At 45.5% G+C, this 22,739-nt stretch overlaps 1 protein-coding gene across 3 annotated transcripts in view; it reads left to right on the forward strand.

Annotated features, from left to right (window-relative positions):
• Positions 1-1,134: 1,134 nt before the first annotated feature.
• HDAC7 (histone deacetylase 7) overlaps positions 1,135-22,739 on the forward strand; it is a 194,037-nt gene continuing 172,432 nt past the window's right edge. For 2 of the 3 annotated variants that reach the window (XM_060272130.1, XM_060272131.1), the window contains exon 1: positions 1,135-1,389. In XM_060272130.1, the coding sequence (XP_060128113.1) occupies positions 1,371-1,389 (19 nt within the window). In that variant the 5' untranslated portion in view covers positions 1,135-1,370. Of the gene's footprint in view, positions 1,390-14,218; positions 14,292-22,739 lie in introns of all 3 variants that reach the window. The other variant, XM_060272132.1, reaches the window with a different exon arrangement.

Below are 22,739 nucleotides of genomic sequence, written 5' to 3' on the forward strand. Positions count from 1 at the left end.
GTTTTTACTAAACTTTATTCTGTAAGAATGTAGGATGTGAAGAGTGTTGTCCTCTACCAATCTTAAAAGATGTGTGTGAACAACACAGTTGTGAAAATGCCACTTCACAGCCAGGCTTAGTTAAGATATTATTATTTCAACTGGAAGTCACAGGAACTCTGTTCTGGCCCCTCTCAGGTGGACGCCATTGCCATTATAAGAGAGCAAGGGTTCATGCTGAGTTCTGACACCATTTCCCCCCTAGAAAAATAGCACTGATTATTGTTATTATTATTTATTATTATTATTACTAATAATAACTTGGCACTTGTTATCCAAAGATCTCCAAGTGAAAGCACATTTAAAACAAAACATACATTATGCCACTAGAAAGAATACAAAACACCCCACAAATACACAGACACACAAAATAATCATTTATACTCTGCACCTAAATTCAGAAGAGTCACCCAGGGACAGAGAAGCTGTTGACAAAATCGCTTTGAGATACATTCTGAAGTACATTTTGGTGGCGGGGACCTGCCTGGACCACAAACTTGTCATTTGCACAAGTTCTTTACTTTGGACTGGGGAGGGGTATGTCTTGATGGGTTGTGCCACTTGGGGATCCTTTTTTCTCTCTCCTTCAACATATGTGTATGTGTTTTATTATTAACTATAAACTCTCTCGGATTCTACGTACCACATTGGTAACATTACGGTAACTCATTGCTAACATTTGACTCACAAAATCTTGGAAGGATGGAATGGAGATGAGGAGAGAGAGAGAGAGAGGAGGAGGGTGTGTCTGAAAAATGCCGTTCAGATTCTAATGCTCTCTTTCTCATTCCCCACGTCATGGTTTTTAAAGAAACTATACCTTATTTTATTATTGTCACATTAATTTTTTTAGAAAGTGGAGTGGATTGTTGCAGATGTTCTCTGCCTTGTGTGTGACATGGTGCTTTTGAAAGGACATCTGCTGCCAAGGGAGGGGACCAAAGCAGCAGATTGGCTAACTTTTTTCTCTTCTGCAGGATCTCTCTCTCTCTCTCTCTCTCTCTCTCTCTCTCTCTCTCTCTCTCTCTCTCTCCGCCCCTTGTTCCCAGGGTAGAGTTGGCTGGCTGGTCTTTCTAAGTCTGATAAAGCATTTCCTTCCATTGTCATTCTATACGGCCGCTGGGCCTTTCTTTTCCCCAGCCCCTCCCCTTCTGCCTGCCTGCCCCTCTCTCTGCCTCTTTCTCTCTCATTCTCTGTGAACCTCGGTAAATCTTGTGGTTTAAGAAAACTGCCTCCTTCTTAAAAAGGAAGAGAGAGAGAGAAAGAAAGGGGGGCAGAGAAGTTCGAATGATGAGACGTTGCCTTCGAGGATTTTACTGAAAGCTCCCTGGATGCATGGACTTCACAGGGGTGAGTCGTTGTCGCTCACACAGGTTGCTTTATTTGCCTAAGAGAAGAAAATGGGAACAGGCAGCCTTGGGGGTAGCTGGCTGCTCTTGATGTTTACTGTGCGTCTTGTCTTGTGACTTCCTACTTTCTCACATTCGGGCAGACAGATGCACTCGAAGGGTTGGTGGTGGAAACTACTAGCTGGTAAGCATGGCCTGACAACACTATGCTGCCCCTTGAACGTGGTGGGAGAGAAAGAACTCTGTGGCCTGGCTCCTGTGACAGGCCTGGTGATGCCATAGCTGCCTTCTGAAGCATGCCTCTGCAGCCAAACTCTGGATTATGTACATTCTTAAAACAAGTCAGCAGCAATTTCAGCCCCCAGAATGGATAAAATGGGCAAGGCACAGAACTATCTAAGCTGTATTAGCTGTTTGTTCAGCTGGCTTTTCTAGTCAGCATTGTCTGTTGTGGTGAATTGGCAGAGTTCTGAGTTACACAGAATGCTACTTACCTGTATTGGGAAGCATGGAAATAGAGCTAAATGATCGGTTTTGTAACCATTCCTTGAAGCACTGAATGCATTGCCCATTCTACCTGACTGAAAAGAAAGAGTTGCATGTGAAAGGGTCCACTCCTTTAGGGTGAGTCTGGCAAACCTGTGGCCCTCCAGATGTTGCTGGACTACAACTCCCATAATCATTGCCCATTGCCCCGCTGGCTGGGACTGATGGGAGTTGAAATCCAACAACAGCTGGAGGACCATATGCTCTCCACCTCTGCTTTAGTGAGCCAGTGTCTTTTGTGATTTAACCCTCTTTCAGCGGTACCCCAGCCTGCACAGGCAATGTGTTGTTGTTTTCCTCCTGGCCTTCTCTTCCTGCCCATCCTGAGTATGAGCTGGAACGCTGTTGCAATGAGGATATCCTTCTGGAGACAAGGTGCAATCCTATCTAGAATTTTAAAGGGGATGATAACAGAGAAGGGAACTTTCAGAAGAGAGCTTCAGGCAGGTGGATGGAGGCAGCGGGTGAGGAACCTGTTGGAGGCAGGCTCCGTTTACCCTCCGCATGGGCTCCACACCTGCCCCTGGCACACGTTCCCATCCCAGCTGCCTAGTATTGGGGGGCCGCAATACTTGCCCCACCCCAGGCACTAGCAACCTATGCTACGCCACTGGCAGTAAGTCCAGCTAGGGTTGCAATCTGTCCATTGAGTTCAAGGAGGCTTACTCACAAGAAACTGGGTGTACAACTGCCCCCTCATAGATCCAGAGCAGATCACTTTTTCCTCAGTGATGTGCTGTTTGCTCACTTTTGTTACCAGCTTCCTTCAAGAGCTTCTCATAGTTATTTGTTGCAATTGGCATGCATTGGGTTCAGGGTGTGATGTTTGGTTCAAGGGTTTCAGACTGAGGCAAAAGCAGCAAAGTAGGGAGACTGAGGAAGCACAATGAGTTTCATGAGTGGAATGAATTCTTAGGTTGCTTAGAAGCATGACTGTGTAAAAAAAAAGAGAGGAAAGCCACACATATTTACATTTATGAGAGCGAGAGAGGAAGCATGGTTTGATGAGAACAATAAAGTTGGATCTGCACTGGCCAATTTAGCCAGTTCTGCTCTGGACTTGGCATTTTGTGAGTTGTATGAGAATAGACACACAGGTTAGGCCCCCGCAGAATGAAGGCGGGCAAATGTTGTCCCCATCTTCAAAAAGTCGGGGGGAGAAGACCCAGGGAACTACTGACCGGTGAGCTTAACATCAATAACAGGGAAGAACAGAGGGGGCTCTGAATTTGAATTCCATTTTTGAACATTTGAAAATGTTGTTTAAAAATGGGTTTTTAATTTTTTTATAAATCAAATATTGTTGGTTAATAAAAAATTCAACAACACTTTAGAAATCCAGTACTTTATATCTTTTACTTTTGAAAGTGTACACTTTTTGTGTTTTTTTAAAAAAACATTTGAGTATTTTACATATATTTTTAAAAAATAAAATATTGTTGATTAACATAGAAAATCTATTATATATTCAATTGAAAAACTCTCAATGATCACAGCAGCATGAATGTTCAAAAGTACTAGGATGGAAATGAGAATTAGGTGAACATAAATTGTTGTTTAAAGTAAAGGTAAAGGGACCCCTGACCATTAGGCCCAGTCGTGACCGACTCTGGGGTTGCGCGCTCATCTCGCATTATTGGCCGAGGGAGCTGGCGTATAGCTTCCAGGTCATGTGGCCAGCATGACAAAGCCGCTTCTGGCAACCCAGAGCAGCACATGGAAACGCCGTTTACCTTCCCGCTGTAGCGGTTCCTATTTATCTACTTGCACTTTGACGTGCTTTCGAACTGCTAGGTTGGCAGGAGCTGGGACCAAGCAACGGGAGCTCACCCCGTCACAGGGATTCGAACCGCCGACCTTCTGATCAGCAAGCCCTAGGCTCAGTGGTTTAACCACAGCGCCACCTTGTTTATTTGTTCCTAAAACTGACTGAAGTGTTGCTTGAGAATCCCCCCCCCCCCGATTTATTCCAGTCCTCCTAAATGTGCAAGCCCAGCACTGGGTGAATGCAGCAGAGTTTGTAGCAAGTTGCAATTTACTGCTGCGTGCATGCAGCCACTCAGGGCCTCTCCCTTTTTGATGCAGTCATTATGATTTGGGCTCACAATAATACCAGGGCAGTTATTCATGATCCCACTTTCAATACTGTTTGTGCACATGTTCCATAGCTTCCTGCTGAAATCCTGCCTCTCTTTTATATCTCAAATGTTCCAAGTTTATTTTTCTGCCCCACTTTTGTTGTGCTATAGCACAAGAGTGTCCCTCTAGGTGACAATAATGCCGCAACATTGGGAAAGCATCGCTGAGCAACTAATAAAGCAGAACAGTGTGTCCAATACGGATCCTCTGCCAATGCAGTGTGATTGCATCAGTGGCGTGTTGTAGCAAAAACACCAGTCTGGAGAGGCACGCCTGCTCGGAGTGGGCAGAGCAGCAATGGTAAATGTTACCTTTTTGTCGTTCCTACACACATTCACACATCCCTTTCTGACGTGTCCAGGCAAGCAGGATATTATTATTGGAGATCAATGACACATTCCAACCAGGCAAAAACATTCTACGATGGTGCGAGGCAGGGCTAGGAGCAGTTGGAGCTGGAAAGACGGTGTGGTCTTGAGAGAGTCCTGAGGGCCAGATAGAGGGACTTGGAGGGGTGCATTATCCCTGTCCTACTGCATGGAATATGTTTTCTTGCAGCTTGACTTTTTTTAGAAATGTTATTTGATGCTCAGTCCTATTTATATGTTCTCAGAAGCCGCACTCTGCAGTGCAGTCCTGCACAACTCACTCAGAAGCGGATCCCATTGCATTCAATAGGACTTGCTTCCAAGTAAACCTTAAGTTGCAGGGGACCTTTGACTAGAATCACACTGCTAACCTCATCAAACTGTACATGGGACTGTGACCTAAATCACAGCTCACTCTTCAGCTCACTCTGACCGAACCCAAAGGGTGCTCATCAATGGCTCCTCCTCATCCTAGAGAGTAGTGACTAGTGGGGTGCCACAGGGTTCTGTCTTGGGCCCAGTCTTATTCAACATCTTTATCAATGACTTGGATGATGGGCTTGAGGGCATCCTGAGCAAGTTTGCAGACGACACCAAATTGGGAGGGGTGGCTAATACCCCAGAGGACAGGATCACACTTCAAAATGACCTTAACAGAATAGACAACTGGGCCAAAGCAAACAAGATGAATTTTAACAAGGAGAAATGTAAAGTACTACACTTGGGCAAAAAAAAATGAAAGGCACAAATACAGGATGGGTGACACCTGGCTTGAGAGCAGTACATGTGAAAAGGATCTAGGAGTCTTGGTAGACCACAAAAATGATATGAGTCAACAGTGTGATGCAGCAGCTAAAAAAGCCAATGCAATTCTGGGCTGCATCAATAGGAGTATAGCATCCAGATCAAGGGAAGTAATAGTACCACTGTATTCTGCTCTGGTCAGACCTCACCTGGAATACTGTGTCCAGTTCTGGGCACCACAGTTCAAGAAGGATACTGACAAGCTGGAACGTGTCCAGAGGAGGGCAACCAAAATGGTCAAAGGCCTGGAAACGATGCCTTATGAGGAACGGCTTAGGGAGCTGGGTATGTTTAGCCTGGAGAAGGTTAAGGGGTGATATGAAAGCCATGTTCAAATATATAAAAGGATGTCATATGGAGGAGGGAGAAAAATTGTTTTCTGCTCCTCCAGAGAAGCGGACACAGAGTAATGGATTCAAACTACAAGAAAGAAGATTCCACCTAAACATTAGGAAGAACTTCCTGACAGTAAGAGCTGTTCAGCAGTGGAATTTGCTACCAAGGAGTGTGGTGGAGTCTCCTTCTTTGGAGGTCTTTAAGCAGAGGCTTGACAGGCATATGTCAAGAATGCTTTGATGGTGTTTCCTGCTTGGCAGGGGGTTGGACTGGATGGCCCTTGTGGTCTCTTCCAACTCTATGATTCTATGATTCATATTGCTTCATTGTGGCAACCAATCACTTTCCCTGTTAATGGAAAGGCCAGAGCTCAGTGGTAGAGCAAGCTCATTTTCTCCTGCTCTGGAGGGTAGGACTCAAACCAATGGCTTCAAGTAACAAGAAAGGAGATTCCAACTAACCACCAGGAATAACTTTCTGACAGTAAGAGCTGTTTGACAGTGGAATGGACTCCCTCAAGAGGTGGTGTACTCTCTTTCCTTGGAGATTCTTAAGCAGATGTTGGATGGCCATCTGTAATGGATGATGTAGTTGAGATTGCTGCTTGCAGGGGGTTGGACTAGATGACCCTGCCAGCTCCACAGTCCCATGATTCTATGATTCTCTCTGCTTTGCATGCAGGAACAGCCAAGTTCAGTCTCTGGCATCTCCAGGTAGGGCTGGGATTGCCCCTTGTCTGAAACCCTGGAGAGCCTCTGCCACTTGGTGAAGACACTATAATGGCAGCTTCCTGTGTCCCGTAGGCGTCAACTGTAGCCTGGGTGTTTTTGTTTTTGCTGGGCCAAGAACCTGAGCAGCTTTTCCTGCAGTCCTGGCAAATTCTTTGGCGATTGACATCTTAGAAAGGAAACTGGACAAAGGGAGGAGGATGTTTACTTCTTTCTTTGTGGCGTGTTTCCTGGTGGGCTCCCTGGCTTGATCTTGTTTTGTCCTTGAAGGAGGAGATCTGAGGCCCAGTTAAGAGGAAAGCAGCCCTTAGCAGGAGAAAGAAAGCCACAGACAGAAGGCTACACATGAGACAGCGGAGGGGGGGGCAGGGGGAGTCCATTCATATATAACCTGTCGTAGTAGTGAATGGCTAGCTGAGAGGCAAATGCTGAGCTCATTGTTCAGGTCTGTATGCTCATAACAAAGGAATAGATCAGGGTTGGGGAACCTACAAGTGTCCCTCTGGAGCTCTTTATCTGGCCCTGGGCACTCTCCTTAGGCTACACACCCTCCTCAGCCACTTACCCTCACCAGCCTTTCTTCACACCCTCATTGAGTGCTGCTGCCTGCCTGGATTGTGTCCTTGTACTCCATACCTGTCAAGTGTCCCTATTTTCCCCGAGACATTCATGGGATTACAGAAGCCATCCTAGCTTCTGATTTCATCCGGGAATGTCATGTTTTACCCGCTTCAGCACTGCTGCTGCAAAGCATAGGAGGAGGAGGAGGAGCCGGCTTAGCAGAGGAGCCTTTGTAAAGGAGAACCCTTGTGTGTAGGGTGAGATGGGGCATCTTCCCACCACAGCGGACGTGTGTGACACTCATGCCGGCCCCTCTCTGCCATTGCCAAAGCCACTGCTGCTGCCGTGGTGGTTTGAGGTGCCGTGCAAGCGGAGGAAGCAAGCAAGAAGGGAAGAGAATGAGAAGCTGTCAGGTAGGGGCTGCAGCAGGGTAGGCAGCCAGCTGACCCGGGCGTCTTTGGGTGTCGTGCTCCTGCCCAAGCCAGCCAGCCCACCAGCTGACACTCGTCCCATTTTCTGCTGGAAAACGTTGGGGGGTATGGGACTCTGATAATGTCTCTTGCTTGCCTGTCTGGGGGATAAAGAGGGGTGTGTGAGTTTGTGTGGCTCTACTGCAGATACTACGGGACACAGGTGGTGCTGTGGGTTAGACCACAGAGCCTAGGGCTTGCTGATCAGAAGTTCAGCGGTTTGAATCCCTGCGACAGGGTGAGCTCCCGTTGCTCGGTCCCAGCTCCTGCCAACCTAGCAGTTTGAAAGCACGTCAAAGTGCAAGTAGATAAATAGGTACCGCTACAGCGGGAAGATAAACAGCGTTTCCGTGTGCTGCTCTGGTTCGCCAGAAGTGGCTTTGTCATGCTGGCCACATGACCTGGAAACTATACGCCGGCTCCCTCGGCCAGTAACGCGAGATGAGCGCCACAACCCCAGAGTTGGTCACGACTGGACCTAATGGTCAGGGGTCCATTTACCTTTACCTTACTGTAGATACTGCAGGCTATGGGCAGGTCTGCATCATACATGTAAAGTGCATGACTTTACCCCAAGGAATCTTGGGAAGTGTAGTTCCCGCCTCAGAGCTGCAATTTCCAGCACCCTTGGCGAAGTACAGCTCCCATAATCCTCTGGGGAAAACCATGCACTTTAAATTTGTGTGGAATGTGCTTTCGATATATGTGTTGTTAATGTGCTTTCGATATATGTGTTGTTCTGTCCTCCAACTCCTATCATCCCTGACCTGGCTGGAGGCTGATGGAAATTGGAGTCCCTCAACATCTGGAGGGCTACAGCTGCAGGGCCACAGCCCCCCCTTAAAGCCTTTCCATGATTGCACTGAGAAGAACGATGGCAACATGAGATGCCACTGTGTTGATGCATTGCTTTATTTTATTTTATTAAGAAGATTTATAAACATCTTGCTCAGAAATATCTTCAAGTGGCCGACAGATTTAATTATATATAAAGCAGGAGTAAAATAGACACAAACCAATTAAAAACAAATGTACATAAAATCATAAGTTAAAGAAAAAGGTGAAGTCAATAAATACAGTATCTAAAACAGATGTCTCAGGTGGATAGCTTTCAGCTATATCTTGATCACCCTACTGTTTTCTGTATACTGTACTTCCTGTGTTTTGCTGACTAGGAAAACCTGTGGGTTCTCCAGATATTGTTGGAATACAATTCCCACCATGCCTGACCATTGGTCATGCTGTAAAACATCCGGAGGGCATCAGGTTGGTGAAGGCTGTGTTAATTTTTTGAGGTTTTCTTTTCAGTTTAGTAGGGCTGCCATACATCCAGATTTTCCTGGACATTACCAGGATTTCAAATGATGCCTGGGGGTGGGGGTGGGGGTGGGAATTTCTGAAATGTGACACTTTATCCTGGATCTTAGGCAAGTCAATCGGATAATCATGTTGGTGTTTTGGCATTTTTGTAAAGAAAAGCTCAACAACTTCAGGGTGTCCTGGTTTTTTTAGACATGTTTTTAACCAACTACAAATTCTGACTTTCAAACAAATTTGGCAGTTAGGCCATAGGCACAAGGACTCAGCTGAGTTGGGTTTGTTTTCTGGTCAGGTGATGATCCTAGCTGAGAAGCGGACTGCAAACATGCAAAATAAATTAGATTAAAAAGGGAGAAGAGGAGGAGGAGGAGTTGTTGTTAAACTGAATTTACAGTAAAAAAATTCCTTCAGTAGCACCTTAAAGACCAACTAAGTTTTTATTTTGGTATGAGCTTTCGTGTGCATGCACACTTCTTCAGATACAGTGAAATAGGAATCCCCAGGCGCTTATGTGGAGAAGGGATGGGGAGGGGGTATCACTCAGAAGGGTGGTGGAAGTGGGTGATTGACTGACTGATAGCTGTTGGTGACTGAAAACGACTGCAATTGGTCTTGCAGGGGGGAGCAAGGGTTGAGATGGCTGAAGATCGCTTTATCATGTATAATGAGATAAGAATCCTATGTCTCTGTTCAAACCAGGTCCCTCCATGGTTTTGAGCTTGATGATAAGTTGTAATTCAGCAACTTCTCTTTCCAGTCTATTTCTGAAATTCTTTTGTAGTAATACAGCTACTTTGAGATCTTGTATAGAATGTCCTGGGAGATTGAAGTGTTCTCCTACTGGTTTCTCTGTCTTCTGGTTGACCCTTCTGAGTGATACCCCCTCCCCTCCCCACCCCTTCTCCACATAAGCGCCTGGGGACTCCTATTTCACTGTATCTGAAGAAGTGTGCATGCACACGAAAGCTCATACCAAAATAAAAACTTAGTTGGTCTTTAAGGTGCTACTGAAGGAATTTTTTAATTTTACTTCGACCCAGACCAACACGGCTATCTACCTGTAACCTGAATTTACAGTTTTCACAATCATGGCCCCAAACTTGTGTGAAGAAATGTGTCGCATGTCCAAGGGATCGCACAGAATTTCCCAAGACTTCTAGGTAAAAACTCACTCATTCTCACTCGTGGTTCTTTGGAGCACCCCCTTGAAGCAAAAACAAGGAAGAGTCATGACACCTTCCAGACTGCCAGATTTATCATGGTGTAGTAAACTTCCCTGGACTTAATGCACCAGTGGAGTCCAGTCCACAAAAACAATTTATGCCACAATAAATCTGTCTTAAAGTCTTAAAGGTGCCACAAGACTCCTGGTCACTTTTACAGCAACAGGATAACAAGGCTGCCCCTCTGGAAGTGGTTACCCCTTGGAAGTATCCTGCTCTTTAATCTTCTCTCCTATCTCAGCTCCTGCAGCTGCTTGATTGTTTCTGTTTCTCCTCTCTGAACTTCTGCCAGTTTATTTGCCTCTTGATAAAACTGCCCAGAGCCAAATATTTATTGCAACCATGCTCTGTGCTTAGGACAGAAGCCTGTCCTGCAGGAAACACTGACATAGAGCAATTCCCCCCCCTCCTCTCTGATTACTTGGAATAAAAATGGAGTCCTTTGAGAACCTTGTGAAGTGGGGAGCATCACAATACAGTATCTGACGTTTAAAATGGAAGCAGAGACATAACTCCCTCTGATTTCAGCAAGAGTGATTCTTCATTGAAAAGTAAGTGTAGAAAAACAGTAATTGGGTTCTGCAGAACCTGGGGGTCACATCTGGCAGCACAACTTGAGCAAGAGCCATCTTGAACCGGAGTGTGTGTGGTAGGGATGGTCTGAGCTTCTTTAGGTAAGAATTGTTACGAATTTAATCCGTTCCGAAGGCACCTTCGTAAGTCGAAAAATTCGTAAGTTGAAAAACGCCATTGGAAACGCGATTTCCCATAGGAATACACTGAAAACGGAAAAATTCTAAATTATAGCCAAGGAGAGCAAAGCTCTTAAATGGGCTAATGAATATCTGTGGATTGTTTTCTGTTACTCTAAAACTGTTGTAACCTTAGATCATGTGATGAAGGTATTAAGTTGCAAGTCTCTATTTTGAAGGGAATTGCCTTTGAGTCTTTATCTCCCAAACTCCATGGAGTGAGGATGTAAATGAAGGGAGAGGAAATAGTCTAAGGCAATGAAAGCTGGAATGCAGATTGTGGAGAGAGGGGGACCTTTGTATATAGGGCTGTTTGGATTATTTCATATATTCTAAGATACTGAGTCTGTGCACAAGATAATGTATGGATAATTTTGGATGTATCATTTGATGTTCCTGTTTAATTTTGAAGAGTTCTGCTAGTAAAATTTGAGTAATATTTTCATGGGTCTCTAGACAATGCTTGTCAGTTGTTGTTGTTTTTTAAAAATATATTTTTCCAAAGTTTTACTACATACAAATTTTAATTACCTTCATCTACCGGTATCTGGTGCATCTGTACTCCACCCCCCATCTACTCCTTGTTCTGGACAATTCCTCCTTGTCCTGCTGAATATCATTCTTTGCCACCCTCTTTCACTCAGCTTAGTACTGTATCCTAATTGTTTATTACTGCTGCTAACAGTTCAGGTCCTACTGGTAAATTTATCTGACTTACACTTCTTCGAATACTCTACAAAGGGTTTCCATTCCTCCCTTAACAGTGCCTCCTCTTGGTCCCTGCTTGTAATTCATGCACTAGTAACAGGGTCTTCTTATTTTAAAGTCAACAAATGAAAAGTAGTCTCACGTGAACCTGAGTATTTTGTTATCCCTGGCCATAACCTGCCTCCTTGCCTCAGGTCCCTCTCTATTGCCTGCTACAGAAAGAGTTGTGACAATGTGCAGTGGCAGCAAGGCATTTGGGAAGACCATACCCCACTCCCTTTTCAGAGTGGCCCTCAGGCAAAACTAGTTGCTGACCAAGGTGCTGGTTATTTGCATAGCTCAAAGAGAAAATTATTTTGTGATGTGGGTGTAAACCTATATACACACTTACCTGGGGCTTACTTCTGAGTTGGCGTGTATGTTGATCTCTTAGTGTGTTGTTTGCTTAGCAGTGCAACTTTGCTATGTTAACAAAGAAGGGTAATGTCCAGATCTGGAAACATAATCATGGGATTGGAAGGCACCCCAAGGGTCATCTAGTCCAACCCCCTGCAATGCAAGAATCACAGCTAAAGAACCCCTTGGCTGATTAGCATTCTATGTCCTTTTAAATGTGTTTGGGGAGGGGGGGTTATGGGTCTGTTTTGTTTTTTCTTGTTTTTATTATACATTTTGTGTTTTTACTTTGTATTTTGATTCTGTGAATCACCCTGAGATTTTCAGATGAAGGGCAGTAGACAAATTTAATTAAAAAATAAAATAAAATAAATTGATCGATGGCCACCCAACCTTTGTTTGAAAACCACCAATGAATCATAGAATTATATAATGTTTTAGTTTCTTTTAAAGCTCAGAAAATAACTCTGAATTCCAGATAGTTCCCTCTTTCCCCCAGGCTGGCTGGTTGGACTACATCTTCAGCCACTGACTGTAGTATGTACCATGGATCACAACAATGGTGTTCAGTTTTTGCATGGGCAAATTTGGAAGCCCACTTGACCCAATTTGTGGACATTTTGAGTGAGTTCATGCAGAGGGCAGAGAGTCCAAGGGTTGCTTCGTAGATGTTTAGCTATTAGTTGCCACAGTTTCCCAAGTATGAAGTAACTATACATCTAGTGGAAAGAGCTGAGAAAGATCAGATTCACTAATGACTTTGTAAAGTGTTTCCAAAGCAGTTTTGAAAATACCAGCAAAGAAAACACAATATTGCCTAGCAATTAGAACCTTGGTTTAGCGTCATGATAAGATGTTTCAGTGATATGTTTTCAGAAAATCAAGTTAATACAGACAGGTAGATCTTCAGTGGATGACAGATATTAGCATTTCCGTCCCTCTTATTTTTTGCATGCATGATCTCCAGTTTAACCTAAGAATGGGAATCTCTTGTTTCATACAATCATAATAGGATTGTGTAGCTAATATGATATGTATTGATTGATAAAACTGCATTGACATAAAAGTGTTAAAGCCTTTGGCCTCATCTTTGCATATAGCAGAATGAGATGGAAGAATCTTGAGGGGGCCAAGTGGACTGTACCACTTCAGACTTCAGGAGAGGGATTACCATTTTGGAATGCTCCTTCACATTAATAAGAAAATATCCCTGCATGTTTTTTAAAAACAAAAAACCAAGAACTATAACTTTGGAGAGAGGTGCTCTAGCTGAGCTTGCTACGTTAGTTTTCTACTTGCAGGGAGACCGCGCCCCCCCTCCTAATTTGAAAGCAGTAGTCTGAAAGTATTACATTCCGTCATCCACCTCACTCATCTGCCTTGTTATTAGCACTTTTTCTGCTCCAAATATAGCTTAAAGGTACAGGTACCCCTGATCATTAGGTCTAGTCGCGGAGAACTCTGGGGTTGCGGCGCTCATCTTGCTTTACTGGCCGAGGGAGCTGGCGTACAGCTTCTGGGTCATGTGGCCAGCATGACTAAGCTGCTTCTGGCGAACCAGAGCAGTGCATGGAAACACCGTTTACCTTCCCGCTGGAGCAGTACCTATTTATCTACTTGCACTTGATGTGCTTTCAAACTGCTAGGTTGGCAGGAGCTGGGACCAAGCAACAGGAGCTCACCCTGTCGCGGGGATTGAAACTGCCAACCTTCTGATCGGCAAGTTCAAGGCTCTGTGGTTTAGACCACAGCGCCACCTGCGTCCCCTTAAATATAGCTTAGACCAGTGCTTTTTTCTGGGGGGACACAGGGGGACGCATACCCCTAAACATTTTGTGAATCTAAGTTTGGCCTCATTGAGAGGCAGTATTTCAATATGGGTAGGAAAATGAGAGTACCCCTAAACATTTTTTAAAGAAAAAAGCACTGGCTTAGACTAATTCGTTTTTCCCATCTGGAAAACAGCAAGTAGTTTCTCTGGGACAGCAGGGTTTGGGGCGGTTTTTGGTTCAAATGAATAGGGTTTGGCTGACCTATTGACTGGCACAAGGAATTAATGCTGTCCCCTTCTAGGATATAGCAGCCTCCCCCTCCCTTTCGATCCTTTGAACTAGGAATTCTGCTGCAGGCCTGGGTTAGGAGATCTGCCAGTAGGTTGTAAAGAGCCTTGCAAACAAACCAGTTGTGTCACCTAAAACTTGTGTGGAGCTTGAATTCAGAACGTAAGCTTCATCAGATGACACAACAGAATGCATGAACCAACCATAGGCTTAGCTAATTCCATGGACCATTCTTGGGAAGACCCTTGCCAAGCTTTATAAGAGCTTTGGGGGAGTGAAAGCAAACACCTCAATAGTTTTTCTGAATGTCACGAATCTTCTGCCAGTAAGAAAACAGCTATGTTGACGTTCCTGGTACAGCACTTGACTTTTTTTTTTGTTAATTACAATGAAGTCCTTCTGTATTCTATATTCAAAAGACAAGCAGCTGCATCTGTAACCACAAGAAGGCCAGGAGGTTAAGTGTCCAAATTCAGCTTCTCTATACGGAAGGTATGTGTCTCAACTCATTTTTTGCTTTCCAAAAATATTAAGTTGATAGCTCAACTTTGGTGTTGCGCAATGAGCTATTTATAAATGTATACATTTCTTGTGTACATGCAGAATTGGTACTGTGTTGGAGGCAGCTGAGGCTGACTGGTGTGGCAGTGAGAGCTGTGCCTGAAGTGGTGTACAGTAGTGGTAAAAACTGTGCTGAAGACTCCAGCCTGAGGTTGACCATAGGAAGCCCTAGAGCAGGCATAGGCAAACTCGGCCCTCCAGATGTTTTGGGGCTACAACTCCCACCATCCCCAGCTAGCACAGCCAATGATCAGGAATAATGGGAGTTGTAGTTCAACAACATTGTTGGCTATCCCTCTCCCAGAGAGACTCAGAAGTGGTTTTTTTAAAACTAGAAGTGCCAAGGATTGGTCTTTGGACCTTCTCCTGGCAAAGCATGTGCCCTGCCACTGAGCCCTCTCACTTCTCAAGTCTTTCTTTAAGAGCTACTTCTGCATAAGTAGAACCAGGTTATGGTGGGAAACCATATGAAGCCACCACCTTGCTGAAGCTAAGCAGATCTGGGTCTGGTCAGTGACTGAATGGGTGGCCTCCTGGGAACCGCAGGTTGGCTGATGGAAGAAAGGTGTGCAAATAAACATGTGCAAATAACTAACTGATCAACCCTGCACTGGCTTTGGTCTACTAGGTTGACACCTTCCTAGTCAATAGACTTTCCTCCCCCCATTCATTTCGTAATCTTGTCCACTCCTCACAACCCCATCTTGCTTGTCTAGCATGTGTAATAGCATTTTTCTGAGAAAAGCCCATAACTTAAGAGTCTTCTGTACAACAACTGCTCAAAGCCAGCATTAAAAATACAGTAAATGCAAGCTAATAATAGCATTGACAATTTATGCAAATGATCGCTTGCAAACGAGGAGGTGGCTGCAGTTTGCTGGCACAATCTTAAAATATACGCACTCACATTGTTCTAAGCTCTGTACAAAAAAAGCAGGGGGAAGTGCCATTAATAAAAGTATTGAATGAGAGTACCAGGAGGGCTGTTGTACCCCACCCTGTCTTAGCAGCAAAAATCAAACAAACAAAAACTCTACACATTACAGTCAAAAGAGGAAAAAAACAAGTCATCCCAGGATTCCAGTAGGCTTGAAGCATGCAGAATGTTGTGTCCATGCAAGATCTCTAGTAGTGGAGCAAATGCCTTGCATGCAGAATGTAGCCTTGTACTGAATTGGGCTGCTGGTCCATCTAGCTCAGAATTGACTACATTGACTGGCATGTACTGCTAGTAAGCCAGGTATCCCCATCTTACATTTGTGCTGCTTCTTCTCCTTGCTGCTCCTTCTTGTCCCTGTTGAAATTAATTTTGTTTGCACCCATTTTTCCAATCTGCTATATTCATATTGAATCTGGATTCTGTCATCGGTAGTGTTAGCTATCCCTCCCAGTTTGGTACCATCAGGGGGTTGGACTAGAGAATCCTCAGGGTCCCTTCCAACTCTACAATTCTATGACTCCATAATTCTGTATTCTGCACATTTGATGAGTATCCCTTCAATTCCTTCATCCAAGTCACATAGAATAGAATAGAATAGAATAGAATAGAATAGAATAGAATAGTTTATTGGCCGAGTATCAACCATACTTGGAATTTTGCTTTGACTACATTGCAATGCAAAGAAAAACTATTCACCTCACAATACAACAGCACAGCGGGGGGAAACCTCATACCACCAGCTGACCTCCCTTTCACCCACAACTACAGATTCAGCAATTTGATGGCACAAGGAAAAAAGCTATTCCTCTGCCTAGACGTTTTTGTATACAGAGTCCTGTACTGACGTGCAGGTGGGAGTAAATCAAACAGGTGATGACCAGGATGCGGTCTACAGCAATTCTCTCTGCTCTCTTCCTGACTCGAGCGGCATAAAGTATCTCTATTTATAAAGATGATGAACAACAACGGGCCCAGGACAGAACACTGCGGCATCCCACTTGTCACTTTTTTCCAGGATGACGAGGAACCATTAATGAGTACTCTTTGGGTTCGGTCAGTAAAGCAGTTACAAATCCACCTAACAGTTACCTTGTTCAACCCACATTTTACTAGTTTGTCTACAAGAATATCATGGGGGATTTTGTCAAAAGCCTCTCTGAAAGCAAGATACACAAGCATCCCCCTGATCCACCAAGCTTGTACAGTAACTCTATAAAAAGGAAAAGAAATGAGATTTGTCCGGCATGACATGTTGTTAAGAAATGTATGCTGGGTTTTAGTAATCACATCATCCTTTTCTAATTGCTCACAGACAAACCAGCTATCTGTTCTAGTGACTTTCCCTGGTATCAGTATCAAGCTTACCAGTTGGTAGGTTACTTGGGTCTTCTTTTTTCTCTTTTTTGAAGTTGGAGTCAACATTTGCCTGCTTTCAGTCTGCAGGGACCTCACTTATTCTCCAGGAATTCTCAAAGATCATAGACAAAGACTTTGAGATTACACCTGCAAAATCTTTTAGTCCCCTTGGGTGCAGCTCATAAAGCCCTGGGAATTTGAATCTTCCGTAGAAAGGGTCCCAAGTCAGCACATTTTTTTGGGGGGGGGAATGTAACTTAGCAATAGAGCATGGAACCAGGAAAAAAAGTTGTGTGTGTGCTTTAAATTGCATCAATAGTTGTTGTTGGTTTTTTAAATGGAACCTTTGACCCTCCAGGTGTTACTGAACTACAGCTCCCATTAGCCTTAGCAAGTGTGGCCAGGGTTGATGGGAGTTGAACCGTTGAATGTGTGTGTGTGTGTGTGTGTGTGTGCGTGGAGAGAAAGAGAAACTTTAAGAAGCTAGAAAAGAAAAGCAAGGAGGAAGCGATCAGGAGGGAAGGAACTCTGATAGGATGGGAAGCATGGCAGAGCTTCAGGGGGGGGTATTGAATGATAGTACCCACTTGATCTTCACATGCTGATCTGGGGTTGAGCGCCTGTATGACCACCAAGGCTGCCCTGGTGGTTTTGGTGCTGCGAGTCACCCTTTGCCAACCTTGCACCCTTAGATATTTTGCTGGTGGGAGTTGTAATCCCAAACATCTGGAGGGGGCTGGGTTGGCGAAGGGTGCTGTAGGATGAAGCAGCAGCAAAGAAAACAAACATGAAGGACTGTTCTCCTAACAGCACTACAAGCCTCCCTCCCTCCCTCCCTCCCTCATTTCCCCAACAGTTGTGTTGACCTGGGCAGCAAGTGAGTGCTGGAGAGACTTTTGTGGCCCTTTTTGTTTGTTTAATCAAAGCTATGCTTGTTTTATGATTGGAGGCGTCAGATAGGGCTCTGCTTTCTACAAGCAGGAAACAGGGACTTCCTGTTCACTCTCCTCATCGCAGGAAGTAGGGGCTGTGCTGCGTGTTCATTTTTCAAACAAGCCCTCCCTTCCCTCTCCCCATTATTGTTATTATTTGGAGGGAAAGTTTTCTATGTTTATGTGAGCGTGTGTTGTTTTTATTTTCTCTTTCATCCACCGTGAACACGGTTTTGCATTATCAGGCTCCCCAAGGGAATGATAACTGATGACGACAACCAAATAAGCATTTGCGAGTCTTGGAGGGGTCATAGCAACTATCCCCAAATATTTACCGTCCCTCTGGAAACCTCTGGTTGAGATTTATGCCTCCAGTAGACAAGAAAGGCAAGAGGTCTGGAGTTTGCAGAGGTCTCTCTCTCTCTCCATCACCTCCAGGCTTCTGCATATGCCGAAGAAAAAGACAAACACACACTGGAAGTAAGCAACAGTATCTTTAATTTGACCCACTAAGAGGAAGTTGTCAAGATTCTCCAGGGATTCTTATCACCTCCAACAGGGTTGGGGAACCTGTGACCCTCCAGATGTTCCTGGTGGACTGCAGCTCTCATCATCCTTGACCGTTGGCCAAATTGGCTGGTGAGCGCTGATGGGAGTTGGGAGCCCAGGAGCACCTGCAGGGCCACGGGATCCCCCTCCCTGACCTACAAAGTGCAGTCAAAACCGCAAATGAGGCTTGTGGTACCTTAATGACTAAGAAACATATTATGGCATGAGCTTTCGTGGATCACAGTCCACTTCATCAGGTGCAGGAAGAAGTGGACTCTGTTCCATGAAAGCTTACCAGTATATGCCACAATCGATGTGTTAATCTTTAATGGTCTCTTTGCTGAAGCAGACTAGCATCTTCCCTCTGGGGAAAAAAACTTTCAGTTAAGGGGATGTGTAGATGCTGAATGTAGAATTCAGCTTTATGTACAGTGGTGCCTCGCTAGACTAATTTAATTATTTCCACAGGTCTTTTCTTATAACAAAAAATTAATCTAGCGAATCCCATAGGAATGCATTCAATTGTTTTTGATTTTTTTTTGCCCATAGGAACGCATTTCAATGCATTCCTATGGGAAACTGCGATTCGCTAGACAAATTTTTCATAAAACGAATTTGTCTAGCGAGGCAACCTCCGCTCGAGAAATCCTTTTGTTAAGCAGAAATTTCGTTAAGCAGGGCATTCGTTAAGCGAGGCAACACTGTAAATCTCAGGTTACAGACTCCGCTAACCCAGAAATAGCACCTCAGGTTAAGAACTTTGCTTCAGGATGAGAACAGAAATTGTGCTCTGGTGGTGCGGCAGCAGCAGGAGGCCCCATTAGCGAAAGTGGTGCTTCAGGTTAAAAAATAGTTTCAGGTTAAGAACAGACATCCAGAACGAATTAAGTTCTTAGCCAGAGGTACCACTGTAGAACCTCCATGTTTAGGGGTGTACCTAGGGTAAGGTTACCAGATTTTTTTCAATGAATCCGGGGACACTTTTCAACTTCAGTGGATTTTGTATGGGGACTGATTTGTAAATCTGTGGACTGTCCCAGTCAAATGGGGACATCTGGTAACCTTAACCTAGGGGTTGCCTGGGTTGGCCCCTGTCAAAGGCACAAGCCCAGGGGGGGTGGAAAAATCTTGCCTCTGACTGGGAGTGGCTGGGAGCCCACAAAGGCCACAAAAAGCAAACTTTTTGAGTTTCTTGTCCATGGTCCCTCCTGGCTTTGGAGGCACCGATACAGCTCCTTGCCAAGGGTGCAAGGGAGCCTAGGTATGATTTTTTGGGGGGTGGGGCTGTGTTCTTCAAAATATCACATGGACAGAGAAAACAGGAGAGGATTGTTGTTGCTTTCAAGTAAGCTTTTCAGAAGCATCTGGCATACCCTCCAACGTGCCCCAGAAGAAAATCAGGACACTCATTCTCGGGGCTGTGCTCCCATATCAGTCATGTGACTCTTGCGAGAGCATGCCCCCCAATGGGATGTCCTGCTTAAATCAGGACAGTTGAGGTTGGTCAGTACTGGGAACAGAATGCTGGGCTAGATGGCTCTTAGTTCTGATCCAGCAATCCTTGGACCAGGGGTAAGGAGTCAGTTTGGGTCAATAATGTTTCCTAGTGAGTGGAGCCAGGGTTTGATTGCCCTCCACAGATTCTTGCCCATCCCCACATGCAATAAAACCAGGACAAATTGTGCAAAACTGTAATGGTGCTGGTTGCTTCCTCACGAATAAGCAGCTCCAAACCCCATGCTTGGTTTTTGCAGGGTTTTAGGTGGCGCTGTGGGTTAAACTACAGAGTCTAGGGCTTGCTGATCAGAAGGTCGGCGGTTCGAATCCCTGCAACGGGGTGAGCTCCCATTGTTCGATCCCAGCTCCTGCCAACCTAGCAGTTCGAAAGCACATCAAAGTGCAAGTAGATAAATAGGGACCGCTCCGGCGGGAAGGTAAACGGCGTTTCCATGCGCTGCTCTGGTTCTCCAGAAGCAGCTTTGTCATGCTGGCCACATGACCCAGAAGCTGTACGCCGGCTCCCTTGGCCTATAGAGCGAGATGAGCGTCGCAACCCCAGAGTCGGACACGACTGGACCTGATGGTCAGGGGCCCCTTTACCTTTATTATATACATATGTACCGTACAAGACAGAGCATCAAAAAGCATGACTGTACTATTCTGATTCAGAATCCGGAAGCACCTCCCGTTGTGACTTCCGCCAACACAGCCCCCTGGGCACCCTAAACCTCCTCTGTTGCTCCCTCCTCTTCCCCCCCCTTCTCTGTTGGGGTGAGGGCACTGGTGGAGCGCCCTCTCCGCTACAGCTGCGGGACCAGTGCTGTATCTTCTGGAGCCTCCCCCTCGAGAGTGCCTTGGTCCACCCCCTGCAGCCCTCTCTCTGGAAACCTAGCCCTCTCAGCATCCCCAAGGGTCTTCACCTCCTGCTGCGCCCCAGTACCACCTTCCAGAGGAAGTTGCCAGATGCTAGACTCTGGGGCTCTGGCTTCATCTGAGATCTCCTGGGCTCTCCGCTGACCCCTGGTGGTCCCCCTGACAAAAACACAAAATATTGCACAATAAATCACACAAAATGAATGAAATTGTGCAAGTCTGCTTGCTTTGCTTGGTTTGTGCAGGCCACAAAATTCAGATTTTCTTGCCTTTGGTGCCCTGGGTGCACAGTTGTTGTTGTTATCACTGCAGATTTCACAAAGATTTCAGAATATAGTGTAAAATAGAGTCAATATGCAACTGTAGCAATCAGTGCCAGGGAGAGTCAAGTCCAGGAGATATGAGAGAGTATTTCTAAGCATGTACAGAGTGCTTCCACTGAGTCACTAATTAATTGTAATTTAATTGTGGATATTGTGAGACTTTTGTATAACAATTGACATTTGCCTCTCGCATTGCCCAAATGTAGGGATGGTCACACTGGCGGAGGAAGAGAAGTGCGGGGGGAGCGCACCGCCCCCGGCAGCATGATGCTGGCATGATGCCATCACGGCTGCCCCCCCCCCGGCTGCGCTGGGTGCCCCGCCCCTGCAGGCAGCACGCCTTGCCCCCAGGGTGCGCACCAGCCCCGCCCCTGCCTGCTCTCCGCCCCCCCCCCCCCCCGTGCCGGAGCATGAAGCTCTGCCATTGGATGGTCATACTGTGTTTGAGCTCACTCAGAAACCTCCATCTGTGCTGTGCTGCGATGACTTCTTTGATCCTGCAAGTCATTACTTAGTGTTGCAGTCATCATGTGTGAATGGCACTTGTCCTTCAGAGGTATCACCAGCAAATTTATGGTGGAAAGGTACCATGGGTTCTGTTTGCATAAAAATGAAACCATACATTTGTGGTACCTGTACATCAAAGTACAACTGCTTAATACCGTCCACAACAATGCTCGCCCACAAAAAAATGTTTGCGGGTCTGGCTGCCCCTTGAATCCCCACATGAGTCATTTGTGATCTAAAAAAGTGGCGGTGGAGGGAGGGGGACACACACATCCATTTTTAATATGTTTCCTTTCTGGTCGCTTCTAGGTAAATTTTACTCACTACAGGCAATGAGGTGAATGGTTACTTAAAAGTCTAAGCTGCCATATGTTTCTTCTTAAACCAGCAAGCAGGACTATCAGTTGTAGTTCAGTAAGGCTTCACACACCTGGTTTAACACTTCCAAGGGGCACTCTTCTGCTTTCCAACCTTTGGTGGTGGTCAGCCCAGCAGTGGAGCTTGAAGCTGGTGGCGTATTTACTCTCATATCTGTGCTGTCCAAATGGGGAGGGCTTTCTCCCCCCCCCCTTCTGTGTGGGCAGAGTTGGGACTAGGGAATTCCCTGCCAAACTACTGGGGATTGAAGCCCCGAGATCCAACCCAAGATCTTTTTGTTTCCCCCCTTCGGCCTGAAGAGGGTGACCCTGGGGAAAGATGCACCAGAGCCAAACTTGGGTTTCTAAAGCAGATTCCGCTGACTCGCTGTAATCACCATGAGTCATGAAACTTGAGACCCTTTTGCGTCACCCCTGCTCTGAATTGTTTAAACCTGCCGGAGTGATGGTTTTTTGCCTGAGCAGGTTACGCAGCTGGGGCTCCCTCGCCTCCAGGCTGTCCAAAGAAAATATCTACTGGGTTGCGTTTAGGCTGACCACATTCTTGCCTCCACCTCTCTCGCTTCTGAAGTGACTCCCACTCCTAGGCACCAGTTCTCTCTGGTGGCTGCCTTTTGGCAACATCACTAATGGTTGCTATGGGGAGCCATGACGGTTCAGAAACATGACCCGACCTATGGTTTCATTCCACAAACGTGCATAAAGGTGGGGGTAGGGGATGGTTTTCATAGTACATTTTGTGATGGAGCAGCATAGCTAAGCTGGGGCACACTGGGGTTTAGCCCAGGAATGCAGTTAAAGAACCAGGACTCACCCATGGACTCTGTGAAGCAATTATTCCCAGAAATCCTCTGAGCATGCAAAGTGTGCTTTCCTCTTAGTGCTGAGTACATACAACAAGAGAGGGGTGGACTTCCTTTTGCTTAATTTGAATTCAACTAAGAATACTAAAGTATTCCCCCTTTTTTTAAAAAAGGAAAACAACTTCTCCGTCCACCCCTGTCACCCCCACTGCCTGAACC

Source organism: Zootoca vivipara, chromosome 2, assembly GCF_963506605.1.
Source record: "Zootoca vivipara chromosome 2, rZooViv1.1, whole genome shotgun sequence".
In the NCBI taxonomy this organism is placed as follows: Eukaryota; Metazoa; Chordata; class Lepidosauria; order Squamata; family Lacertidae; genus Zootoca; species Zootoca vivipara.